The 27,726-nt window shown below is 40.5% G+C and overlaps 1 protein-coding gene and 1 non-coding gene across 2 annotated transcripts; both read left to right on the forward strand.

Moving 5' to 3' along the window:
• Positions 1–3,474: 3,474 nt before the first annotated feature.
• Positions 3,475–3,547, forward strand: TRNAK-CUU (transfer RNA lysine (anticodon CUU)). Its single transcript has one exon. It is a non-coding gene; the product is annotated as a tRNA-Lys (tRNA).
• A 22,630-nt stretch (positions 3,548–26,177) lies between these two features.
• On the forward strand, positions 26,178–26,825 carry LOC143536008 (uncharacterized). Its single transcript, XM_077030098.1, has one exon. It carries the CDS (start codon positions 26,411–26,413, stop codon positions 26,744–26,746), a length of 336 nt encoding a protein of 111 aa, XP_076886213.1. The 5' UTR covers positions 26,178–26,410; the 3' UTR covers positions 26,747–26,825.
• The last annotated feature ends 901 nt before the right edge of the window (positions 26,826–27,726 follow it).

The following is a 27,726-nucleotide window of genomic DNA, read 5'->3' on the forward strand; positions in this document are numbered from 1 at the left end:
GTTATGGAAACTCTAAAATGATGGAGGAATTGACATGTGCCTTGCATGTGGAGAGAGAAAGTCAACAAAGGTGGGTTATTACCTTCATGCCCTTTCCATTAATTTTTATTTATTAAATTAATCTCAGGCATTCAAATCTAAGATCAATGGACTAGATTCTCTCTCACCTTTCTCATTTTTATTGTTCTTTGTATTTTAACTTTACCAGGCCAATTTTCACATCTTTACTATATAATAAATAAGGTTTTCTAGGTGTCGCATTTCATCACTATGGTGATCCTTACAACCCCCCCCCCCCCTCTCACCCATACAGATTAAATACATTTCTCTTTCTTATTAATAATTTTGTATTTTATTTTATTAATCTTTTTAATCTTTCATTTTTTTTCTTTTTAATAATTCTTTCTTGACTTATAAAATTTAATACCGGCATAAATATTTTATTTTGTTTTATATAGATATACTGTTTTAGTTATTAATATCAGGTTTTTTTTACGTAACCAATTTTCACGTTGATTTTGATTAATGATTCGAAAAATGAAGGTTTTAAATATATTGTACTAGGTTAGTTACTCATGTAGCACACATGCTAGAATAAATAAATTTATTTAAATAATAACACAACGTGAAATACAAAAAAAATATGTTCAACAGATATAAAGATATATGATATAATAAATTACACATTACACAATATGAAAATAAAACGTTGTTAGAAAATTCATAAATTTTTAAATATTTCTTTGTACACAACATTTGTAGTTTTATTTGTAACTTTATAGGATGATATTATTGGATGAAGAGGCAAGATTAATTTATAATTAAAATTTCAATAAACTTTAACTTTGAAGTAGTAATTTTAAAAGGTAACTTTGAAGTAGTAATTTTAACTAATCACATCTTCACGATATGACCTATTGATTCAGTGACATAACATCTATTATTATCTAGATCAAAAATAACTTTGTATAAATTGACATTCGAAACCAAGCAAAACACATTGCTATTAGATACCATGTAGGTTATGTTTTTCCGAAATAAGTCTTAACAATACACCACTAACATCTCATACAACATTTCATTATTCCAGCAAATGTGACCAATTAATGTGATTCGCATGAAATAAAAGGTTCATAGAATGTATAATTATTTCGTGGTCTCTCTTATAAATATATAATGTCTTAACTACCAAAAATCTACCTATACTAATAAGAGAAAATAATTCTAGACACATGTCATTTTAAGAATAATTCTTACTATCAAAGTCCCGTCAAAATCACTTCTCTTCTATTGATGGAAAAGAAAAAAAAAATTGTTCTAAATATAGTATTGATTATAAATCCAACATACCGTATTAATTGGTCAATGTTCATTGGTTAATTATTAATGTCATAAATTATATTTTAAACATATTTAATATAAAATATATTAATATAATTGAAATGTATATATAAAAGAGTTTATGTTTAAAGAGTACATTGACATTCAATTTTGGAGATATCTTCATATGGAAGAAAACTATAATAATTTTTTTTTTTCAAATATTCAGTCTTAAAAATCATAAACAAATTTTTTATTTATATTTTAATACTATTGTGATAATTGAACAACATTGTGTTTATAAGGACAACATGAAAGTTGTTCAAAAAAGAGAATCTTGTGTCTTTTTTGTCTATGTCCGGTTACGGAATGTAAAACATTTTTGTGAAACACTTTAGCTATATCTTTCACATCGAAATACCTCATTGTTTTTAAATGTTGCTTCCATTGGCATTGTTCATTATTGTATACCGATGGTAGAACAACCCGTTCTTGGTTTAAAATTCAAATATATTTGATAATATAACATGACTATATTTGTAATACATTTTTTATATAATATAAAAAGACTTAATTATCTTTTTTTATTTATATTAAATTATTCATTATAATTTATACATTAATTTATCCCGTGTAATACACGGGTTATTACACGGGTTTCTAAAGCTAATAACATATAAACTATCATAGTATCAATTAGACGTGCACAAAATAACCGGTTCCGAAACCGAACCGGTGGAACCGACCCGGAACCGGTTCTAACCCATACCCGGAACCGGTTCCTGACCGGGTATAGGATTTCTCCTCGGAGCCGGTTCTGGAACCGGAACCGACCCGGAACCGGTGGAAAAAACCCGGAGGAACCGGTCAAAAACCCGAAAAAAACCCGGAGGAGCCGGTCAAAACCCGACCCGAAACTGGTCAAAACCCGGTCAAATACCCGACTATACCCGGAACCGGTTCCTACCCGGTTCTAGGTTTTTTAAATACCCGATTTGTGCACCTCTAGTATCAATCATATGTTTGTGAAAAGTACATTTTTCCTCTATAGGCCCAACCCAAAAAGCCTTGATCACTACACAATATGTGGTATCTACTCCAACCCCGTGTTACCATGGGCATGTGAGTGTCCTCTACACATCTTCAAACCATCTTAATCTTCGATACCTATGTTATCCAAAATGTGTCCTATTTTCAATTTATCTTGAAAAACTTCGTTCTTTAATAGTATAACCTTGCGTGTCCCATATCAATTCAAATTTTCATTTATACCATCTTCAACTTTTATGCATGTGCCTTCTTAAAACAAATTAAAATAACTTTGTTTTTACCGTGTGAAAAAGATTTTTCAAACTCTAGATCCCTCTATTTTATCCTTAGCTACTAATCTAACTTAATAATGTCCATTCTCTATCAACCAAAAAGATCATCAGATCCCCAAATTCTTTTTATATTAAGTTTTCATCTCCACATTTGGGACATTCATTCAGTTTTCATCTCCTCATTTGGGCTTTTAAATAATGCTTCTGGATTTTTAAAGCTCAAATTTTCGTAAGAGTGGTTTTAATAATTAACTTTTATAAATTTCATATATCACTTTGTTCGCATAAGAAAGTCATTCAACCTTTTTGAAATAGACACACTTCTAGAAGATCTCGTTAACTAACTAGACTTATAAGTTACAAGGGCATCTCCGATTGGGTGACATAGCCCTGTATGAAAATGAAGAAGAGGAGAGAGCTAGGGAGTAAAGAGTTTGTAGTCACAAACGGTTATGTGAGATAACATGGACCTGTTAATTTGTCACTACTCACATTGCTCATGCTCTAAGACGAGTTATCATCACTTAGAATAAACAACTATCATCACTTGTTTCACCAGCAAATGTATGTTACATCATGTTTAACATTACTTATTCGAGGTGTTAGTTTTAAACTTCATTTTAAGTATTACTTGTAATCTTTGTGTCCATGTATGTCTTGTTTGTCGATATCTTAAACTGTTTATGGAAATATTTATTATCTTTGTTATACACCGGTAATAGTTTAGTACTTCCTCCGTTATCAAGTAGTAAAACTTAACAAAATCTTGTTGCATGTATCCTCGGGATATCGTCGATACATTAGATAACTCGAAACACTAAGAACATTAATAGCCCGTCTAGCTCAGTTGGTAGAGCGCAAAGCTCTTAACCTTGTGGTCGTGGGTTCGAGCCCCACGGTGGGCGTTTAAAATTTAACTTTTTATGTAAACATGCAGATATTTCAAAATCTAAATCATTCATTTTAACTAAATAGTAAAATAACATACATAATAATCACTTAATCAGCATTTTAAGCTATGCAGTCGTGATATTTGACTGATATATCACTGATAATCCCGATATCAATGTTATAAGTCTTAACTATCAACTTTTAGTGTTCAATGTTAGTGTTTTAAGTCTTAATCAATGCTTACTTGTTACGATTGCTAGTGTTTTGCAATTTGCAAAAGGTTAACTTATAAATGGTAGAAGACTATACTGAATTATTAGTGTTAAATTGCAATGTATATGAATTTTACATTATATTAAAATTACTGATATCTCAAAGCGATGATCGATATTTTTCCGCATAAACTACTTAGATTTTAAGTTTATTCGTTTGTTACTTAGATTATTGTTGTATCCCTCTTTTCAACAATATATATGTACTAAGATGATAGCCATCTCTTAATGATTCGATTATTGATCTAATCTACTTATTGTGTGTATAGTTAGTTATATAATCAGTATTCATCTTCATCCAATTTGCAAGTTCATCGTCTTCACCTTCCACGTTTTCACCTTCGTTTCGAATGGTCCGAACCGCCAAGCATGTTGGACGAAATATGCCATAAGTGAATTATGTATCTCACTTGAACGAATGCCATACGCATTTTACAGTCTCTTCTCCGTGGTTGCTTGAGTTTGTTGTTGAACATCCCCCGGCATATAATGTTGACATATTGTTTTCCCTATCGTCTTCTAAAATCATCTTATGCCATATGATACACATATAAATAGCATTTCACATTTGGGTAGGGAGTTGTGTAGATTTTGTAGAGAGTTTATATAAAGTGTGAGAATTTTTGTAGGATTTTGGGTGTTTATTTATGAAAAAATATATTTTTTTAAAGCCATTGTCAAGCGGCTAGTTTGACCATGCACACCCTTCACCCGACATTTTGGTGAAGCACCACCAACCCCAAAAAGACCCAAAGCGCCGCCGGGGGGGGGGGGGGGGGACCCAGCGCTTTCAGGGGGAAGGCGCCCATTACGCCTGGTCTTATCATTGATCGGCATAAGTAAATAACTTGTAAACAAAGTTAAAATAATTGTGACTTTAAAATACATTTGTATTTATATAATATAAGTGATTATAAGATTGAAGCTTAAATTAAAGTAAGGATAAAGTGTATGAGTTTATCAGTTTAAAAGTACACAAACATGTACACTGAGAGCGTATTGATACTTATATAATAAAATACTTATCAAACAAAAGATGTGTTTCAACTAACGATAACATAATCTAATAGGTATTAAGATCTTTTTATGTTCAGCGTTACTTTATGGAATTAAGATAATTTTGTATTAATAAAAACTGAAGAGTCATGCTACTAGAGATTATTTAAATGAGTTGTTACTATATGTTTGTTAGTTAATAGCACGCGCAAACATCTAGTTTAAACTATAGAAGACGTCAACTTATATATTTAATAATATGAAACGTATTGAAAACAACCTCGGACAAGGTCCATGTGTCGGTGCTTATGTCACTTTCACAAATGGTGCAATTTTAATGCTTGCACCCTTCAACTTATATCTTTCAATTAGTCTTCACATGAAAAAATCGTATTTTTAACACATACCACCATAGTACCACTATAGTCCCACTATATTCATATCATGAAAATCCAATCTCCTATACCTACCTTAATTTGTGAATTGTATTTGCCTTGAGATGTGGTATAGCTGCATCGGGATGACCAAATGGTATCGGGTAGTGATACTGAATTGATGTTTCTTGTATTAATTCGGTATCCATTTTTTGAGACTTCAGAATTAGTATGGTACCGGTATTTTACCGTTTTTTATCTTTGGTACCAGTATTGTACTATCCCAAGCATTTTCGACTGGTACCCACTTTTGGTAATTTTCGATATTGGTGTTTTCGGTACTAATACCAAACTCATCCATAAAGTGGCATCTTTATTCCAATTAGTGCATACTTTATGTGTACGCTACACAACTATGTCTCGTGGAATAAACTTTTATTTGTTCGTCGTTTGATTTGGGATGAGCAAATGGTACCGGGTAGTGATACCGAATTAATGCTTTTTGTATCAATTCGGTACCCACTTTTTGAGACTTCTGGATTAGTATGGTACTGGTATTTTACCTTTTTTTTATCTTTGGTACCGTTATCGTACCATCTCGAGCATTTTTGGTACTGATACCCACTTTTGGCAATTTCCGATATTGGTATTTTCAGTAATTATATCAAACTCATCCATAAAGTGGTATCTTTATTCCAACTACTGCATACTTTATGTGTACGCTACACAACTATGTCTCGCGGAATGAACTTTTATTTGTTCATCGTTCAATTAATTGTTTATTCTTTGGATATAAACGTCCGGCTGCTATAGAATTATGAATCACCAGTCAGCTCTATAGAAAATTAGACATTTTTCTACTAGTGTTTTTTTATGAAATCTATTGGAAAACCCACTTTTCAACAATTTTCAACAAAATGTGGTATTAGAAAAACACATACTAGAAAATTGTTTTCAACCATTCACCAACAACTTTTCTTACAAAATTGCTACAAATATATACCGTTACAAACTTCCTACAACTTTCTTACAAAAGCTATTTTCTAGTTTATTTTTCATTTTGAGGTTAGTTTATACAAGCATAAAAAAATAAAAGAAATAGTTGATTAATAATTTTTTTGTTGGATGTTTGTTGGAAAGTTAGTAACAATTTTCCAACGAAAATTCCATTGTTACTATTCTATTGCAATATTGTAGCAAAATTAGACCTTTTATTATTATTAGAAATTCGTTTGAAATCTGTTGGAATTACTTATTGTAGGAATTTTATAGGAAATGTTTGTAGAGAAAGGACATGTTTTCTAGTAGTGCAAGTTGACAATCTACCCATTTTAAATTGATATTAAGTGAACACTCAAGTATATTGACGCATGCTAGAAGTCTATTAGAGAGATCACTCATAGGAGATCCAAGATGAAAGCGAGCGGATTAGTATTAAATGTCATTCACTTAACAAGTACAATTGTTCCTCATGGTTCGGTTTGTAGTTCGATTTAACAAACTTTCCACCAAAATGTTGTGTTTGGTTGGTTAAAAGGTGAAATTGGAAGACATTCCATCAAACAAATGAATTAAACATCCAATCCTATATTAGGAATGTTAACCTCAAATATCACTGATGTGTTTTTAGTCGTAATGTGTGAGGAGAACAACATAGTTAAGTGTGCTCGTCTGAGGTAACCCAAAGGTTGGTGACCTCACACTAAGTTTCCATCAAGGCAACTCAAAATAAATCAGTGAGCTCATTAATCAATATAGGTAAAGCAGATGATATTTGCTAATATAAAAGGTTGGATGCTATGCAAATCATGTATTTGTTCTTTTCCATACTTTGCCATAAAGTGTACGAAAACTGAAGAAACGTGGATCTACTCACTGGTAGTAGATCTACTTTCCTCGGGTGTGATTATACTATTTCACCAATGGTTCTTCTGGGTCTGTGTTCTTCCACCTACAAAATGAACAGCGCCGTTACTTACCCCTCAGAAAGGGACAGAGGGGTCCTCTTTGGGGTAACCCTCCGGCGTGAGAATCAGTATGTTGTGGAGAAGATGATAATGAGTGTAAAAGAATCTCAAGAGTATTGCTGAATAGCTGAATACCCCCTGATTGTGAGACTGTCTGTTTGTATGTAACTGATTGTGAGTGAATGTAATTCAATATGATTGAATGTGATATCACTGCTTGTAACTGTCAATGATTGAGTATGAATGTGTCATCAAAGTGGAGTTGATGCTGTATTTATAGTGCTAGGGTTACCACCGGTAGGGCTCAACCTCGTTGGCTTCCTCCAATTGCACTGCGCCACATGTCCTCTGGGACACCTGGCGCTTTCTCGTTGGTTGTAATCACGTGGCAACACATGTGTCATGCTGAGTTGTCGACCTTTCATTTGGCAGCTGTCAACATCAGCATATTCTTACTCCTTAAAAAGATGCCTTCTGGAAGGTTGTCTGACGTGCACAATCAAGGTTGCCCTAATCCTGATTTGGATAAGGACGAGGTTGATTATGCGCACGTGTGATATGCGCCCATCCTGAGGATGCGCGAGGTCTTCTCTTTATTCTCACGCGCAGATATTTCATGCGCAGATGTGATATGCACGAGCATGTGATATGCGCCGCGCGCTGATGCGCTGCGCGCATATGTGATGCGCGAGCATGTGTGTCTGGGCAGATGTGATATGCACGAGCATGTGATACGCGCCGCGCGCTGATGCGCCGCGCGCATATGTGATGCGCGAGCATATGTGTGCCTGGGCATATGATGCCTGAGCATGTTTTGTATGCGCCATGCGCATAGGTTTTGGCTTCGTGCCTTCATAATGTCTTTATCTTGTGGGTTGACCCGCCTTGCTCGGTGTTGAGGCGGGTACATACCTCTTCAAGCCCCCCCAGTCTAATGTGTGTCTTATCTCGCGCGAGCGCGGTAAGATGGATATTAGACTTACTGATTTTTGTCTTTTAATGGGGTTTTGTCGTTTTCCTGGTTTCTTCCATCGTTGCGCGAAGTTCTATCCATTTGGTTGAAAACGAAGGGTCCAAACACGTGGTTAGTTGGTGGTGACGTGCGCCGTAAACGTGTCAGACGTTTCGTGTGCTCGAGGTGCTACAGTTGCCTTTCATGTCCCCTCACACAGCTGTCCTGAACACGTGTCGCGCTCGCATTGGTTAGCACCTGCGAGTGGGGGCGCGTCTCTGTTCCGTGGCAGGTCGGTTACATTTTTATGTCCCCTCAACAGTGTTAGGGACACGTGTCGCGCCCTCGTTGGCTTGCACCCGCGAGTGGGGGCGCGTGAAATCCGATCAGCTGTAACATTTCTCTCTCCTGGGCCTATAAAAGGAGGCCCTTAGGAAATTTTTTATCTTCATCTTCATTGTTGATAATTTTCGAGTTTCTGCCTTTCACATTCTGATTTGAGTGTTTTCATCTTTTCGATTTCTCGATTATCTGCTGCTGCAGTTGTATGTCTGATAGTTCAGACTCGTCTAGCCCCTCAATCACCTCTGTTGCCTCTCGAAGACGCCGTGTGAAATCTGTGGTGATGTCGACATTGAAGCAAAAGGGGAAGGGAAAGAGGGTTGTTGAAACCACATCGGAGGAAGTAGGGAGGACCAAGGCCACCAAAAGATGGAATGAAATCCTCTGCAAATTGAAGCAGGCCGATCTCGACAACCTCATCGCCTCTCAGGGCTTTCCCACCCTGTTTGGCTGCATGTTGCCTAGGTCCGGGCAAACGGCGGCGGACCCGCCTGCCGGCTATATATCCCTATATAGCCACTTTTTCACCCACTGCAACCTTCGTCTCCCGATGACAAGGTTTGTGGGTGCACTGCTGAAGTTCTATGGGATTCATATATCCCAAGTCCATCCGTTTGGACTCGTGCGCGTGACTCACTTTGAGTTCATGTGCAAATCCCAGCGCGAGGAACCCACTCCTCGGCGCTTTCAATATTTTTACAAGCCCAAGATCCAGGACAATTGGATCTCTTTCATTCCTCGCAGTCAGAAGGTGAAGTGCTCCACTGTTTCATTCAAGAGCCTTCATGACTGGTCTGAGAGGTTCTTTTACATAAGGGCTGGTGTGATCCCCATCCGTATGACCATGCGCTCTATCTCTTCTGCGCCTGCGGATGAGGGTGTCCTCAAGAACCCAACTGGCGCCTGGGTTAAGAAACTGACCGCCGAACCATCCCCCGCGAAGAAAATTCGCGAGGAGGCGCTGGTGGGTGTCGGCATGAGTAAGCTATGGGCCGACAGCGCGCTTGAGCCTGTTATCCAAGTCGACGGGTTGTGTAAGTTTCTTTTTTTTTTTTTTTTTTTTATTGCTTTATCTATTTTCCTGCGCGAACATAATTCTTTTGCTGATATCATTTGACTTGTTTTTGCGCAGTCACCAAGGATTATGTCCTTGCCGCTTATGATGAACAAATGGAGGGTGGCTCCGTCGCGCTTGGCGCTGGGGAGGTTAGTTTCCCAGATCGCTTCGAAGACATGTTCATCCCAGTGGATCTGGATTTTGACTTTGACAGTGACGCGCCTGGTAAGCCTTCGCACTTATGCTCATTCCTTTAGAATACCCAAGTTTATTAACAGTTCTGTTGCTTGTTTTTGTAGATGCGCTTGAAAACTACGAGCTAGAGCTCGCGGAAGAGGAGGAGGAGGAAGAGGAGGCGCCCCTACTAAAGCGCAAAGCTAAGGGAAATCTGGCGCAGGGGCCAGTAAGAAACAGAAGAAAAATGACACCCCTGTTGCTCATCCCCATGCTCAAACGAAGGGACCCAAGGAAACCCAGGTGTTTACCACCAAGGTTTCTTTAGCTTCCCTGCCTGTGAGAGTGGGCAGACCTCCTGTCCACTTGAGGTATGGTGGCGTCACCTCCTCCGTTCGCGCGGCTGAAGAGAGAAGCAGTGCCGCGCCTGCAACAGGTATACTTTGTTTGTCATCATCTGATTGAATTGTTATTAAACCTTTGCTCCTTTGAATGTTTGCAGAACCGGCGACGGTAGCAGATCAGCCGCAGGCGCCACAAGGTGCTAAGGCTGCGCCGGGGGCTGCTTCGGAGTCCCCTGTTCTACCCTCTGAAAAGGGTAGAATGAATTTTATGGCGATGTTCGCCGCGCGAACAGAATTGCGCCAAGGTATGTTTTGCACATTTGTCTTCTGAATTTTTCTTTTGGATTCAGTCATAAACCATTTTCCTTGTTGATTTGTTCATAGGAGTTGTAGCTGGCGTACAAGTTGCTGGCGACACTCCTGGCGCCGTTGGCGGCGCCGCTGGTTCTGGTCCTGCTCCTGCTAGTGCTGATTCTCCCCTTATTGGGGTTACAAAGGAGCAGGAAGCCGTATTGCGCGCCGAACTGGCGGCGTCGAGACCTCCCTCGCCTCCTCCTACGCGCAGCCCTCTCCGCGAGGCTGGTTTGGAGCCCCCCAGGTCGCAGGAGAAGAGGCCTATTCAAGAAGATGAGGAGGATGAGGGGCTCAAGCTGAGGACTCCTTGGGAGACCGCGCCAGCCCTGCGATGCCACAAGTCTTCGCAGCGCATACTTCTGGTGGGGCTGGCGCTGACTTTTCTGCTTCATCCCCGCATGTATGTTTTAATTTGTTGCTCCGCTGCGCGTACCTCCATATAAGTATGTTTATGACTTAGAACATTTCTTGTGTTTTGTAGGAAGGTGACCACGTTTATCGCCCGAGATGGAATATTAATGAAGACAGTTCCTTCCAATCCATGGGCGTATGCGAGGACTTCTGGGCTCATGCCGTGCCTCCTACTGAAATGAGGTATCAGGAGGAGCGCACCCGCGCTGACTTGCTCAACGATCACATTTTCGCCGGGTCAGCTTTCTTTGCTGCCTCCCAAGAGCTTCATCGCGATTATATTAAAGTACGCGATGCTCTTGTGGCAGCCCAGCAAGAGGCTAAGGTGGCTGCCTGGAACCTTTCTGATGCTCGCGCACGAGCTGAGAAACTCCAGGCGGAGCTCAGCGAAAACCAAGCAAGTGCCAACACCGCCTATATTAAGCGCGGGCATGAGCTCCAAGCTGCGCGGGAGAAGCAGCAGTTGGCGGAGGCCGAAGTTGCCAAGTACGCGCGTAGAGTGCGTGTCTTGGAACAGCAGGCTGAGGCGCGTGACCAAGCTATCGTCCAGAGTATCACTGAGAAATCATCACTGGAGAGCGAGGTTGCGCGCCTGAAGAGGGAGTTGGCGGCCGCGCAGGCCGATAGAGATGAGGCCCTAGCGACGGCAGCGTCCAGCCAGGAAGCACTTGGTGCTGCGCATGTGGAGAAAGAAAAAATTTTGGCGGCAGCAGCGTCTGATAAGGAGGAGCTAAAAAAGACCAAGGAAACTGTTGAGTTATTAAACTCCCAGGTTCCTGCCCTCGAGACGTCTGTTGCTGGCCTCGCGCAGGATCGCCAATGGCTGGTGTCACAGGGCATGACTCGTTGCGCTTTGGCGATGAAATATTCCGCCGAGTTTCAGGCCCTTGTGATGGACTGCAATGCCGCCGCACGCTTGGTGGGCCGAGCTGAAGGGTTTACGGATGGGTATGAATATGGCATGCTGAAGAAGAACCCATCCGAGTACCCTCACAAGAGCGACGCGGCCTGCGCGGACATGGCCGCGGTGGGGGAAAAGTATATGAATACTCCCATCCTCATCCTTATGCAGGTACCTTGACCTTAATGAGTTTTACTTGATTAATTTTCCAAGTGTTTTGTACTCAATACTTTTCTATTGATTTTGCAGATAGCTGCGCTTGCTGACCAGCCCGACCTCGGCGCGCTAAAGAAGTTGCTCGATGAATGCGAGAGGGCTGGTAGCGATGATGGTGGCGCGGGGGATGTTGCCCCTGCCAGCGGCTCTGGCGCTGCGAATAAATCTGCTCCTGACACCGTCGTGATAGAAGACTCCAATGAGGAGGAAGAACTTGACTATGGTCAGTTCGGAGATGAGGAGCAGGCCGTGCCAGATGCCGCGGGAGATGATGAAGGTGATGAAGTGGCTGACGTCGACGTGGAGACTTGAGAAGCCCTTCATCAAATTTTATATATTTTATTTTTTATACTTGTAATTTGTAACTCATCATACTTGTAAATTTCAATGCAATGGAATGAAACTTGTTTTCTCTTTTTCACATCTTGCGCATTTCCATTCATCTCCTCATGTTTGCTTGTATAGATATAAGATATGCTTGCACGTTAAAATAAGAACAAGGTTGTAAGGAAATTATTCACTTAACCTCTGTTCTATTTTGTTTGTGGTTTCGCAGTATCTTGTTTATGCTGACATGCGCGCTAACTTTTCATTATTCATTTTTTGCGCGTCGTTGTCGCGCGGTTTTTATATGGAAGTATGAGTCTAGCCATTACATGTCAGCGTGTGTTACTCAGATATCCACTATGATTCCGCGCGCGACCTCGACCTGAGACCTTAACATGATATGGCATGTACTTTGCCTTAGTTGTGTTTAAGGATTTTTATGATCAGGCTGCGCGGGATGTAAGATGGATGTTTGTGAGTGTTTTGAGCTAAGGCTCTTTGTTTTGGGCTAAGGCCCTGACGTTTTTAGAGTTAAGACTCATTAACGTGTTTGAGCTAAGGCTCGTAAGTTTGGGCTAAGGCCCTGGCGTTTTAGAGTTAAGACTCGTTAACGCGTTTGAGCTAAGGCTCGCGCATGTATGTTTTACTTCGCTTTATTTTGCTTTGAAGTCAATATAGTGTTGTCATATTGCTCCAAATTAATAAAGGAAGTGTGAAACATGTATGCAAAGGTAATAGAACAAATATTGAAAGATAGCGCGAATCATCATTCATGATGGCTTAAAAGCCTTGATTACATATTTGAACATTTACATGAAGCATTTTCTAAGCTGTGCCGCGTTCCACGCGCGCGGTATCTTTTTTCCATTCAAATCTTGTAAAGTGTACGCGCCTTTCCCCAAATCTTCTGAAATTTGATAAGGTCCCTCCCAATTGGGGGACATTTTTCCTGGGGGTATCGCGCGGCTAGCTTCATTGTTTCGAAGGACAAAATCATTTTTCTTGAAGTGGCATTCTTAAACGCGCTGATTATAATATTTTTCCAGCTTTTTCTTGTATTTGGCTTCACTGATGATAGCCGCTTCTCTGCGCCCTTCAAGCAAGTTGAGGTCCAATCTTCTTTCGCGCTCGTTATCAGTCTTGCTCATCATGAGTACCCTATGGGATGGGCATCCAATTTCTGCTGGGATCATAGCCTCTGTCCCATAGGTTAGGCTGAACGGGGATTCGCCATTGCTAGTTTTGCTTAATGTCCTGTGCGCCCACAGGACATTAGGTAACTCTTCGACCCAAGAATGGGATTCTCCCTCCAATCTTTTCTTCAGCCCATTTAACAAACTTTGATTCGCGCGCTCCACTTGGCCATTCCCTTGAGGGTGGTAGACCGAAGTGAAGATTTGGTTGATGTGCAATTCTTTGAGCCAGCTGGATATCTTCCTGTCAGTGAATTGTTTGCCATTGTCGCTCACAATTTCCATAGGAAGGCCAAAACGGCAAATGATGTGGCTCCAGATAAATTGCTTCATCGCCTCAGCTGTGATTTTTGCTAGTGGCTTGGCCTCAACCCATTTTTTGAAATAATCTATCGCCACTACCAAAAATTTCACTCGCCCTTGCGCTTGCGGCAGGGGCCCCACAATATCAATGGCCCGTTTGTGGAAAGGCCATGCGGAGGTCACTGGAATCAAGTTGTTCTTTGGCCGCATGGTGTTTGGCGTGTGGCTCTGACATGCCTTGCATTTTTGGATTTCTTTTAGCGCATCCAAGTACATGCCTGGCCAATAGTAGCCTGCGCTCATTGCCTTGGCAACCACCATGCGCGGGCCAGCGTGTATTCCGCAGATTCCTTCATGAATCTCCCTAATCACATAGCTTGCTTCTTCAGCATCCAGGCATTTCATGAGCGGTCCAAGATAAGAGCGCCGATATACTGTACCATCAAGTAGTTCATAGTTCTGCGCCTTGTGTCTTATCTTTCTCGCCTGTGCACGATCGTCCGGTAACTTCCCCTCCTTCAGGAATTCCATTATTGGAGTTACCCAGGATGAAGGGGTTGTATGAATTACAAGGACAGATTGCGTCTGCACTGACGGGCTGCTCATCACTTCCACCCTGACATCTTTGCCAAAGTGATCAAAATTAGTTGAAGTCATCTTACTCAACGCGTCAGCAGACTTATTTTCGCTGCGCGAGATGTGTATGATTCTGAAGAAGTCAAACTGCTCAACGAGCTTTTTTGCCTGCTCTAGATATAGAGGCATTGTGTTCTCCTTGGCGTCATAAAGGCCGTTGACCTGAGCTGCTACCAAGTAAGAATCAACATGAGCCTTTAGTCTTTTAACTCCAAACTTGCGCGCGATGCGCAGACCAGCCAGCAGGGCTTCATACTCAGCCTCATTGTTGGTACTCTTGAAGTCCAACCTAATAGCATAAGTATATTCATGATTATCAGGGTCCACCAGTTTGAGGCCTGCGCCGGACCCTTCGTTATTGGAGGCTCCATCAGTGAATAGCCTCCAAACATCTTCTTCATCATTTGCTCGCGGAGGGTCTACCTCGCGCTGAGCTTCTTCAATGTTTCCCTCTGGGATTTCCGTGATGAAATCCGCTAAAACTTGACCCTTTATTGCTGGACGGGGCTTATAGGTGATCGTGTGTTCACCTAATTCCAGCGCCCACTTTGTCAGCCTTCCGGAGAGCGCGGGGCGTCGCAAGACTTGCTGGATGTTGTAACCAGTCAGAACTTCAATAGGATGACCATTGAAGTATCTATGGAGCTTTGCGCGACGCGTGTGTTAGTGACAAAACTAACTTATCCATGATGGAATAGCGCGTCTCAGGGTCTGTGAGCACCCGACTCACATAGTATATTGGCGTTTGGATCCCCTTGCGATCCACCAATAATACTGCGCCGATGGCGCGATCTCCAGCTGACAAGTACAATGTAAGGGTTTCGCCAGGAAGTGGAGCCGTGAGCGCGGGCAGCTTTATGAGACATTCTTTTATCTCAGTGAAAGCTTGCTCAGCCTCAGGCGTCCACTTGAATTGGCTCTTCTTCAAGCAGTTCCTCAAAGTGTTAACGAATGGAGTAGATTTGCTGGCATGGTTCGCTAGGAACCTGTTGATTGACACCAGTCTACCATTCAGCTTCTGAACCTCTTTCATGGTGAATGGTGAAGGCATGTCAAGGATGGCTTCCACCTTTTCAGGGTTCACCTTGAAACCATCCTTAGTGACCATTACACCAAGAAATTTCCCCTCTTCCGCGCCAAAAGTACATTTGCTCGGGTTGAGCTTCATGTTAACTTCCGTTAGGCGCTGAAGAGTTTCCTCGATGTCTTTGAGCATTTGTCTCTCCTCCCTGCTCTTGATCACCAAATCATCAACGTAGACTTCTAGATTTCTTCCGATTTGTTCACTGAAAACCGAATCCATAAGTCTCTGATAGGTGGCGCCCGCATTCTTTAGACCAAAGGGCATTTTTGTGTAACAAAAAACACCCTTGTCGGTCCTGAAGGCCGTCTTGTCTTCGTCTTGTGGTGCCATTTGAATCTGGTGATAGCCTTTGTAGGCATCCAGGAAACATTTGAGCTTGAATGGCGCCACGGAGTCCACCTTTGCGTCGATGTTTGGGAGGGGGTAACAGTCTTTCGGACATGCTTTGTTGAGGTCCTTGAAGTCAATACACATCCTCCATGACCCGTTGCTTTTCTTTACCATCACAGGATTGGCTACCCACGTCTGGTATCGGATCGGGCGGATGATGTTTGCCCGCAACAGGTCCTCAACTTGCTCATTCATGGCCTTCGCCTTTTCGTCCCCCATGATTCTCTTTTTCTGAGCAATTGGCTCCACCGACTTGAACGTGTTAAGAGAATGTTGCGCCAAGTCCCGCGGGACCCCAGTCATATCGGAGTGTTGCCACGCGAAGACCGACGTGTATTTTGTGAGCAACCTTTTCATTCTCAATCTCGTTTCGTCTGAAATGGTAACGCCAATTGTGACCGTTTGGTCTGGGAATTTTGGGTTTAAAATCCACTTCTCTGGCGCAGTGTCGTCCATTGGAAGTTTCATTCTCCCTTCCCGCGGCGTACTTGTCACTGCGCACAAATGATCGCGGTAAACAAATGTTACGCCTGTTGGTGTAGGGAACCCCAATGCGCCGTGCGCTGGCGACGGTACAGCATTAAATTGGGCAATCGTTCCCCTGCCCAGGATCATATTGTGGCATGACGTGGTAGGCAAGACCAAGAAGTTGACAACTTCTGCTCGCTTGTGCTCATCATCCCCCATAGTTAGTTCAAACTGAATCTGGCCTAGGGGATGGATGATTTCATTTGAAACACCACAGATTGGTGCGTTCACAATTTCGAGCCGCGCATGGTCTGCCGGGTCTAACTTTCTGAAACATTGCTCATACATAATGTCAGATTCGCTTCCAGTGTCCACCAGGACTTTTGACACTTCGTAGTGAGCAATGTGTGTGGTGAGGACGAGAGGACTGCTTATTGAAGGTGTGACATTCATGACAAAACGAGGTATACTATATTCATTACGTAACAAGTAAACGATAAATCGGTTAATTCGTAGTACTTAAACGAGTAACCGACCGATACTAATTATGACCCGTATACATACTGAGGGGTCATATACGAGTTATATATATGTTATAGAGGCTAACATATTGATATTTAGGCCCCAGTGCGTTTAAAACTCTTTAAACGAAAAAGGTTTCGTTTATCGATACGCTATAAGCTTAAACGCAATCGTTAATATCAAAACAAGCATTGTAGCATCCGTTAAGCCGAAAAAGATTTATAAAACACTTATATGACATGTTCTAAGCAATCCGTGAAAATATTTTGGAATTTTACAACGAGTCAGTACGTTTTTCTTATTTTACAAAAATAAGCTGAAAAACACTCGTTTTTGCGTTATTTCTCACACCCGAATTAATTTTCTTGCGAAAAACCGAACCCGAACTAAATTTGAAGTGGGCTTTTCATGTTTGGGCCATTGGAATTAGATTATGGGGTCAAAATGGGCCCAAATTGGGCCCATACATTCTAGCGGCCGTCATTTTTATTATTAATATTATTAGTAGAAACTTAATAAGAAAGTAACTTTAGATAGTTTGTCAACCACTTTTCCAGAACGTGAACAAGGGTAATCTGCTGTTCTTACACAAACCCAACAAAAACTTAAGGTATTTTGATTATTTCATCATTTTTAACTTGATTTCATTACCTATAATTAACATATAAACATGTTTTAGTTAGTTTTAAACATGTTTAACCATCCAAAAACCCTAAAAATCAAGTAAAACCATGTTTTGATGTTAAACATGTTTACAAACCAGGAACATATACTTTTTTGGTCAAAAACGCGGATTAGAACATGAATACAACGTTTTTACGGTTAGAAAGTTCGGTTTGAACCCAAAACCGAAACCCTAATTATCAAGGCTGTTACATGGATGATTTATGCTTGGTTTGATGTTATATGATATGTAGATATACTGAGTTTGCAACCCGAGACCCGGAAAGTCGTTTAAGCTAGCAAAATTCATCGAAAACCGACAAGGTAAACCCGTAACACTCGTTTAGGGGCTGTTTAGTATTAGGTTGTGACGTGCTTGTTGTTAGCTTGTGAAAACTTGCAGGGACATTAGGGATCATATAAATGAGTCCCTGTTCAAATTTGGTAATTTTTCGATAAACGGAGAATATTTGGTGAATTTATTCCCGTTTATGAGCGTTTATTTGGAAAAAATAGCTAAACATATTGAAAAATTATGAAACTTGGTTTTGGAGTTTAATATGTGATGGTAAGATCACTGGTAAATTTTGGGAATCATTGGAAATGTCTAAGTATGGTTTGTGCAATCATGGCTTAACCGAATTTTAACAGCCGAAAAACGCACAAAAAGGCATTTTGTCAAAAGAGTTAGGTTCTGGAAATTTTGCAGGGGCTATGTAATAACATTGAGGCCATTGGTAAAAATTATCGGATTTTTCGGAGGTCGTTTGATATAAACGGGCCATTTATTACACGATTATAACCTATTAAATGAATTTTTATAAATAAATAATTAATCATAAAATTTCTAAAAATATTTTTATAAAATTCTCCATGTCTTAATGTATTTTTTCAAAAATTTACATAATTTATATATAAGTACATATATAGTTATGATTAATCAAAAATTTAAATTATAATTGTTTTAACGAAACCGGCAGTTTGTGTTTAACGGACTGACTGGTATGTCAAAATGTCAAAAGTGGTCAAATATCATATTTTTGAATGATATTAATAAAAACGAACTTTTTACGAGAATTCCGGACAATTCGGGTGGATTGTGCGCGTTTTGTATAATCAAACCCGTGTAAAAACGGAAACGAACCCTGCAATCAAACCAGACACCGAAACCTTAAAATTCTTTCATAAATCAAATTATTTTATCAATCAATATATTTACTTAAGTTTATGTGATCTTACCTAATCCCGAAACGTATAAACGACCAACTGAGCTAGGCTCGAAAAACGGTGAAACTGAGCCAAATCCAGTTTTAAACATTTCATAGTATACAACGTCACAATCTAAGACTATGGTCATGTTCTGGGCCTAACAGCTATACCCAGATTATCTATACAGCCCGACTTAGCTTGAACACTGTACTAGTAATAACGATACGATACCGTTTATAGGAATCAGGCTATAAACGAGGCATCTGACTTATTGATACGTGATTTCTGTGCGAACTACGATAAGGTGAGTTTCACGACCCCCACTTTCTAAACTGTTTTACGAACTTTTGGGGTGAAAAGCATATTTACATAAACTGATATACTTGAAAACGTGTGATGATGTGGATTATCTAAGTACTAACACTTGACAAGTCCCCACAAACACAAGTGATTAACTTCGTGCCGGTGACGTGTGGATAGTACTATCGGTTTGACAAACCCAACTGACAGAGCCGGAGGGGTATGCCAGAACATATGTAAACCCAGTTGCACATTGTCATTATATTTTTACATACTGCTATGTGGTGTTAGACATAGTACATACTTGGGGCAAAGTGGCTGTTAAATGCCAACGGGAGTGCATGGGCAGTGGAGGCCATGTGTTTTAGCTCGTTTCGGTTTCACTTGTGGCTTAGTATAATGCATCATACACAGACATATATACATAAACACTGTAAACTTTACGAACTCGTGAACTGATTTCATTGATACTCGTGAAACTTGAAACTCACCAACTAGACGTAGTTGACCCGTTTTAACATGCTTTTCAGGTAAAGCAAAAGTGGAATGATTTGCTTACATGCTTGGTGTTAGAAAGAAAGTTGAATAGCTGTGAATAGACGCTGATATAATACTGAATAAGAAGCTCGTAAACCGGTTATGTGTTTTTCACCTAGTTTGTAAACATAGTACCTACCAATGTAATATGACGTAATTTAGCTGTTGAATTTCTTTATAAACAATGTGGTTGATACCAGTGTTATCTGTTACATTCCCGTATTACGCTTCCGCAACTACCTAGTCGGGGTGTGACAGAAGGGCCTCCCCTGATTCGTGGGAAGATGACTTGCTGCTCGCGCCAATCCCCGTGGATTTGCGCGCTTCTCTTTTTTGACGTCTGCCCTTGTCGTCCCCCCTCAGCCACACAGATTCCTTTGTATTTCTTGCTGGCAGAGGCTCCTTCCGGTTGCTCATCTTCTATTCTTTGGTTTTTCACCAAGTGAGCCAGCCTGCCTGACTTTACATCCTTCTCGATCGCATCCTTTAAATGATGGCATGCGTCGGTGTTGTGGCCTGGGGACCTGTGAAATTCACAATATTTGCCACTGTTTTGCGGTCCCTTGTAGTGTAGTTGCTTGGGGGGCTTGAATTGGACATTCTCAGTACTTAACACCTGTGAAGGTGTTTTAGTGAGGGGTGTCCATATTCTTGGCAGAGGTCTGCTAGGATCTCTGCCGCCCTCCCTCTTGTCATCCTCCCCGCGATTACGAACCTCTTTTTGGGGCTGGGGTGAGGTTGGTTGCGCTTGTTTTTCCGCGGAAGAAAAACTTGTTGGCTGCAACCTGGACCATACAGAGTTCTGTTTGGCCCTCTTCTCTTTGCTGCGCGGTGATTCTGCCTGATGCGCTCTTTCTCTTGCCCTATCTTGGGCAATCTGTTTCTCATTTCTCGCGAAAACTCGCGATGCCTCCATTAACTTGGCCCACGTGGTGGGCATACCATCTTTGCTTACGAGAGCCCGGCGGAGTTGATCACTGCGCGCGCCTTGTATAAAGGCCACGCGCAGGAGCTGCTCAGTTATACCCCCGATTGCCAGGGATTCCTGATTGAAACGAGTGATGTAATCTTCAATCGTTTCATCATTCCTGCGTATGCAGTGGATGATGTCATCAGGATCGCGCGTGTGCCTGCGCTGCTGTACGAAGTGGGCTTGGAACTTTTCTAATAGTTCCTCGAACCCATCAATTTGCCCTGTCGGCAAGCTCTCAAACCATACCCGCGCTGCGCCCGTGAGGCAGCGAGCAAACATATGACACCATGTTGGCATCGTCCAGCTCTCCAGGTTTCCCGTGTTGTAAAAGCCTTGCAAAAAATCGTCTGGATCTGTCGTGCCGTCATACTTACCCAGACCACTTGGCATCTTGGTCTTGTGCTGGATGGGAGCCTGCGCGATGCGCGCAGTGAACTTTGAGTGTTTCACCAAGATGGCTGGTCTGTAAGGTGTGGTTACGTCCACTTGCCCTCTGACTGGTGGGCTGTACGGCATGTGCAGATCCAGATCGGCTCTGGCTCCAGGCGCCATGTTCACAGGCGCGCGGAGTTGTGAGCCTCCTGCATGAGTATCCCGCGTCTTCCTCATGCTATGCACTTCTTCATCGCTGAACTCAGTGTGTGCAGTGTGAATAGAATGTCCTTCTTCCGGCGCGCGCGGCCTTTTTGTAGTCTGTTTATCAAACGCTTGCCTTTGTGTTTGGTCGGCTAGCTTCTTCTGTTTGACCATTTCAGTGTACTTTTCCACGCCGCTGCTCGTTTATGAGCCATTCATTTGGATCATTTGTTTCTTCTTCTGGACCCATTGGTCCTTTCAGTTTCGCGCCGGCCATATTTTGTAACGTGAGATCGTCTGGAGGAGTTTCAGTCTGGCCGTGAGGGGTTGTGACGAAGGGACGGTTGCTAGTGGTACGCGTAGAATCACGCGGAACCCTCAGAACCTGCTGTCCGTCGTTAACACCCTCACGTTCAATATCCTCCAGAGCTTGATCAACGTTACGAACTCCAGAAACCATGGTGATTGATTTTGATTTTTTTTTTTTATAGATCTGATGAGATCTGATTGCCGTTTGTAACAGTGGATGGCGCCAATGAAGAAACGTGGATCTACTCACTGGTAGTAGATCTACTTTCCTCGGGTGTGATTATACTATTTCACCGATGGTTCTTCTGGGTCTGTGTTATTCCACCTACAAAATGAACAGCGCCGTTACTTACCCCTCAGAAAGGGACAGAGGGGTCCTCTTTGGGGTAACCCTCCGGCGTGAGAATCAGTATGTTGTGGAGAAGATGATAATGAGTGTAAAAGAATCTCAAGAGTATTGCTGAATAGCTGAATACCCCCTGATTGTGAGACTGTCTGTTTGTATGTAACTGATTGTGAGTGAATGTAATTCAATATGATTGAATGTGATATCACTGCTTGTAACTGTCAATGATTGAGTATGAATGTGTCATCAAAGTGGAGTTGATGCTGTATTTATAGTGCTAGGGTTACCACCGGTTGGGCTCAACCTCGTTGGCTTCCTCCAATTGCACTGCGCCACATGTCCTCTGGGACACCTGGCGCTTTCTCGTTGGTTGTAATCACGTGGCAACACATGTGTCATGCTGAGTTGTCGACCTTTCATTTGGCAGCTGTCAACATCAGCATATTCTTACTCCTTAAAAAGATGCCTTCTGGAAGGTTGTTTGACGTGCACAATCAAGGTTGCCCTAATCCTGATTTGGATAAGGACGAGGTTGATTATGCGCACGTGTGATATGCGCCCATCCTGAGGATGCGCGAGGTCTTCTCTTTATTCTCACGCGCAGATATTTCATGCGCAGATGTGATATGCACGAGCATGTGATATGCGCCGCGCGCTGATGCGTTGCGCGCATATGTGATGCGCGAGCATGTGTGTCTGGGCAGATGTGATATGCACGAGCATGTGATATGCGGCGCGCGCTGATGCGCCGCGCGCATATGTGATGCGCGAGCATATGTGTGCCTGGGCATATGATGCCTGAGCATGTTTTGTATGCGCCATGCGCATAGGTTTTGGCTTCGTGCCTTCATAATGTCTTTATCTTGTGGGTTGACCCGCCTTGTTCGGTGTTGAGGCGGGTACATACCTCTTCAAAAACCATCAACCCAAACCCCAAAAGTGTATTAGATGAAGTATTAAACGTTTGGCGAATAGTTGTATTTGTTCTTTTCAAAAGAAGGCAATTGCCATTCGCGCCAAACATTTGAGGCCAATCAAACAACATAAACTTTCTTCGGGTGAGAACCTGTCTTACGAGAGGGTAAGAAGATCAAGCATTGAGCTCCGATATGTACCAAGAAACAAACAAATGGGAAGGAGAAAGAAGACACAACGAGAGGGGATGTGAAAGCAAGAATTCAAACTAATGGAAGGCCCAATGCATTACCTAAAGCAAAAGTACATGAATTCAAAGAATCAAGACAAGCGAAGAACCTTTGGAAATCACAAGTAATAAACATGTGAAAGCTAATGAGTATAATAAGTTTTATACTTTACAAAAGAGCCTTTGGCCTGGTTGTATCAATATCAAAGAGTTTAAAGATAAAACGAAACTGTTTCACGCGGTTTGTCTAATTACGATATAGTGTCTTTGGAAGAAAAGGGACACCTTTATCCATAACGGAAAGCCGGTTAGCCTTTATTGCTTGATGGAAGAGATTAAAGCCCTTGGTTACCTTTGGATCAAACATCGATCTAAGAGGAAAGATTTGTCATGGATGGATTTGTGTAGATTTCGATTGTAATAAGAGGCAATTCTTGTTATTTGTTTTGGGTGGTGGGCTTGGTTTCGCCAAGCTGCTGTAGTTTTGCTTGTATTGGTGGTTGCAGTACCTTGCTAGTGTTTTAATGAATTTTGTTGGCATTTAAAAATAAGGAAAAAGGATATATTTTGTCATTCTAAATAACGAGGGTTCAAATCCAAATAACAAATATAATAATAAATATTTGTACGAAAACAAAATTTTTCTACTTTAGATAAAGTAAAAGCTATATAACACTTTAACAAAAGTAGTAAAAACAATGTTGACTCGATGTACTTTTAACATGTTTATAAAAGCCATACCAAGTCATTCAATGGCTATGAGGCACGCTACTTTTATTTGTCCTTAAAATTCGTTATTCTAAAGTTGAAAACAACTTCATTTTGATAATCTATATATAATAACTATTAACAAAATAAAATTAAATGAATATATAAACAAAAAAACACGTGTACGAATGAAAATAAAACAAAGGAATATTAACATGATTACATGAACATAAGGGGGTGTTTGGTAGAGAGAAAAGAGGGTGGAGAATTGGATTTCCATTGTTTGGGAGAATTAGGTAGAGAATTGGGGGGAGAATTGGATTTCTCTGGGAATTGGGTGTAGGCAAAAAATTGAGAAATCCAATTCTCTCCATTTTGAAGAGAAATGGAATTCTCTGTGAGCCACCATCGCTTCTCTGCTCTACTCATCTGTCTTCTCGGTGTAGGCAAAAAGTGTGTATGGTATTATTTCCATTGCTCCGACCGGCGATGATGTCCGGCACGGCGGAACCCTACTCCGTCGCGTTGCAACTAGCAACTCCGGCGATGATGTAGGCAAAAACATCCGTTCGTGTCCTACTCCGACTGGCGGAACCCTACTCCGTCGCGTCCTACTCCGACCGGCGTCCGTCCGTTCGCAACTAGCAACCCTAAATCGCGGCGGAGTGGTTGGCGGCAGCTGTGGTTTTAGTGGTTGGTGGCCGTGGTGGATTAGAAGAAGATAGAGGAGGAAGAACGGTCGCCGGAGAGAGAGAGGAGAAGGTGGAGTTGGTGGCAGCTGGAAGAGTTAGGTTGAGAGAAGGAGAATGATTTTCACTTCTTTTCTCTATTCTACCAAACAAAGGAAATGATTTTCAATTCTCCACCTATTTCCATTTCTTTCCAATTCCATTTCTCTCCTATTTCCATTTCCATTTCTTCTCATTTTTTTTCTCTGTACCAAACACCCCCTAACTTCAATCGACATCGTATTAATTATAATATAAACATTATTCTCATCGCTTTAATGTTCCTAACTTTGGCCCCACATCAATATTTATTGTCACACGTCACTAGACATTTTTCCTGTCGTTTCACTAATTAAAATGATAATGACAAATCCATGACTTACATTAAAACCTATAAGAAAACCAAAATTTTGAATTTTTTTAGCAATAGTGAATCAGTGATGCCCTGTTATTTGAAAAATTGTAAATCCTTGTCCATACTTTACTAACTAACAAAATAAACTATGTTAAGACTGACAATTTATGGGATGGCTCATTAACACGACATATTGGATCCAAAGTTAAGCAAGTCAACTTTTGGGGTAAACGGACTCAGGTCCTAAACAGGTCAACACATTTATGACCCGATTAAAAAGTATGTTTGAATGGATTCAACCCACTTAATCTGTTTATGACACACATAACACGTTTAATTTATTGTGCTAAATATGTTAATAGGTTGACACAACAAGTTTGTGACTAGTCTACCAAAACAACTTAGTTTTTTAGTTTGCATATATTATAATTAAATATGGATTGTATGTTTGGTAACTTTTATTTTATAATTCTAATTATGTCTTAATATTTTAAAGCGTGTTAAAAATGTTGTATAGTTTGTGCTATTGTATTGCTAATGTTTAATCTTGTTAAACATGTCGTGTCATTAAACTGGCTATCTTTAATCGTGTTAATCATGTCATGTTGTGTAACTTCTCTTATCAGATATATCATTATTGAAAAGAATTACAAGTTTTATTAAACAAGGAGTGTTTAAATTCAGCAGCTTGTTACTTAAAACAAACATTTAATAGTTCAAATAACTAGGGCCTATGCAAACAACCATGTGTTATCACCAGTTAAGTAACAGTAGATTTGATGTCTCATAAATTGTCATGAACACGGCTGTCCACAAATACGGAAACATACTTCTTTTAGTTTTCATAAAGTTTGTTAGATTGCCTGATGTAGAACCTATAATAACAGCCATTTACCTTCTAATTAAATGGCATGGGAGTTATTGTTGACTAGGTCTAGAGTGTCAAAATTAATACCAACGGTTTGCATCCCGTCTACGTAAGACTCACTCAGGTAGTGGAGTTAGGGGTGTTCAACAAACCGAAAAAAACTATTCAAAACCGAAACAGAGACTGATAGTTTGGTTTTATGTTTTTGTAAAAACCGAACTTACGGTTCATATTGGTTTTGCATGAAATAAAAACCGAACCGAACCGAATTCCTAGTTTTTTATTTTTGTTTTAAGTAAATTATAAAAATTTAATAAATTTAATAACAATAGATATAATAAATATGTATCTCAAATACTTTGTCCAAATGTATAATAGTCAATTAGTTAATAATTAACAAAATTATTGATACTTAAATTTCATTAATTTCGGCCAACATTTTTTTCGGCCTAAAATTGTCAAGCTCAAATGACAAAACTAAAAAAATCAAAATCGAACTGAAACCAAGACTAAAGTTGAAACCGAATGATTTCAAAAATCCAAAAACCGAAGAATGTGGTTCGGTTTAGCTCCATGTTGAGTGACCCAACTTGCCAATACCACAATCCCCAAGGACCAAAACAAAAACTTCAAAAAAATCTTACCCAAATCCAGAACCTTCTTCCACAACAACTTGTATACCATGCATAAAAAACTGTACAATATTCAAAACTTAATTTTTTTTCTCTGGTAATAATATTAATTCATTTCGTGGTAGATAAGAGTGAGCTTCAACATTCCCTATTTAATACCTTCCAGATATTTTCAAAAACCCCCAAATTCATCAAACCAAAATTAGGGTTTCAAATTTCAATTTTCAATCAAATTCTCCAATTCCGATGGCGATTTCCGACATGGTGGTCAGCAATTTGATGATGCTATACCTGGCCGTGATCGCAGGGATCAAGGCTTACGGTCAGGTGACCGGGCAGAGCTACGGCGGCGTAACGGTGCTGTTTCTGTCGACGGCGGCGGTCGGGGTTTTGTTGGTGGTGGCGTTGACGTGGGACGTGTCAAGGAAAGCTGCCACGTATGCGGTGGTGACACGTGGAGGTGATGACGTGGAGCATGAGATGTGCCGTGGTGGGATTTGTTGGCATGGTGTTGCCGTGAAGTCGCCGGCGTCGCAGCTACGGTTCCGGCTGCCGCAGCGTCAGCATATTAATGGGCAATGAGAGTTATGATATCAGGCGGTTATATAATAATAATAATAATAATGTGATATATGAAATGAAATGATGTGAGTATATATTGTTTGTTAACATTATTATTATTGTAATGAGAAACAATTTTAATATATGTTTAAAAGTTTTAAGTAAATATATGTGATATTGTTTTTATTTTTATTATTTTTTACTTTTATGATATTTGATTCATGTGGTTCGTTACTAGTTACCACATACCACCAACAATTACAAGTTTCCTTCTTATTAACAATTAACAAAGTGTTGTGCTTTAGCGGGTGACTTTCTTTAGGGGAGGCTAACAATTCGAGGCTTGTTCGTGACTAAACGTTATGCGTGTACAAGGGCTTTTATCATTGCGAGGTTTTGGGTGGTGAATTTTCTTTGGAAATGATGGTTGGCTGGGGCACTAGCGTTGGGTTTTAACTTTTACCAATGGATACCCTGGTGGTTTGGCTTTGTTCGTCTTATGATAGCTACCTACTCTCTTGCCATTGGGTATTTGTGAACGTGTTCATTTAAGACGAGCTATTAGTGTGGGTTACAATTGAACAGGTGGCTAGGTGGGTGTGTACATTGTTGGGTTGGTTTTGAGCTTAAACCAAACCGAAAGCTAGATTCAATCCAAATATCCAATTTGACAAAAAATAATGAAAAATGAACTTGGTTGTAAATCATTTTTTTATATTAACTTGATAATACTATTTATTAAATTCTTTTAGATTACTTAATATTCAAAACTAAAAATGAACATGCATTTGTTTCGTTTTTTTTTCTTTTTTAAGTTACCTGAAAAGGTGAAACTCTTCCCAAAAGGCAAAAATCCATTTTTACGAAAACATATAAACAAATCGTTTGTTTTATTTGGGTTTTGAAGAAACACTAAATGACCCAGGCAGATTACGGATAATCTTAGTGTTAAGTATATGTTTCCCACGAGGGTTAGGTCCGGCAAAGATGGTTATTCTTCT

Source organism: Bidens hawaiensis, unplaced genomic scaffold, assembly GCF_021521415.1.
Source record: "Bidens hawaiensis isolate Kalapana, Puna unplaced genomic scaffold, B.hawaiensis_p1.1 tig00010731_1, whole genome shotgun sequence".
Taxonomy (NCBI): domain Eukaryota; kingdom Viridiplantae; phylum Streptophyta; class Magnoliopsida; order Asterales; family Asteraceae; genus Bidens; species Bidens hawaiensis.

Excerpts from the sequence above, each read along its gene's own strand:
- LOC143536008 (XM_077030098.1), top strand. The coding sequence starts at position 26,411 with ATGGCGATTTCCGACATGGTGGTCAGCAATTTGATGATGCTATACCTG.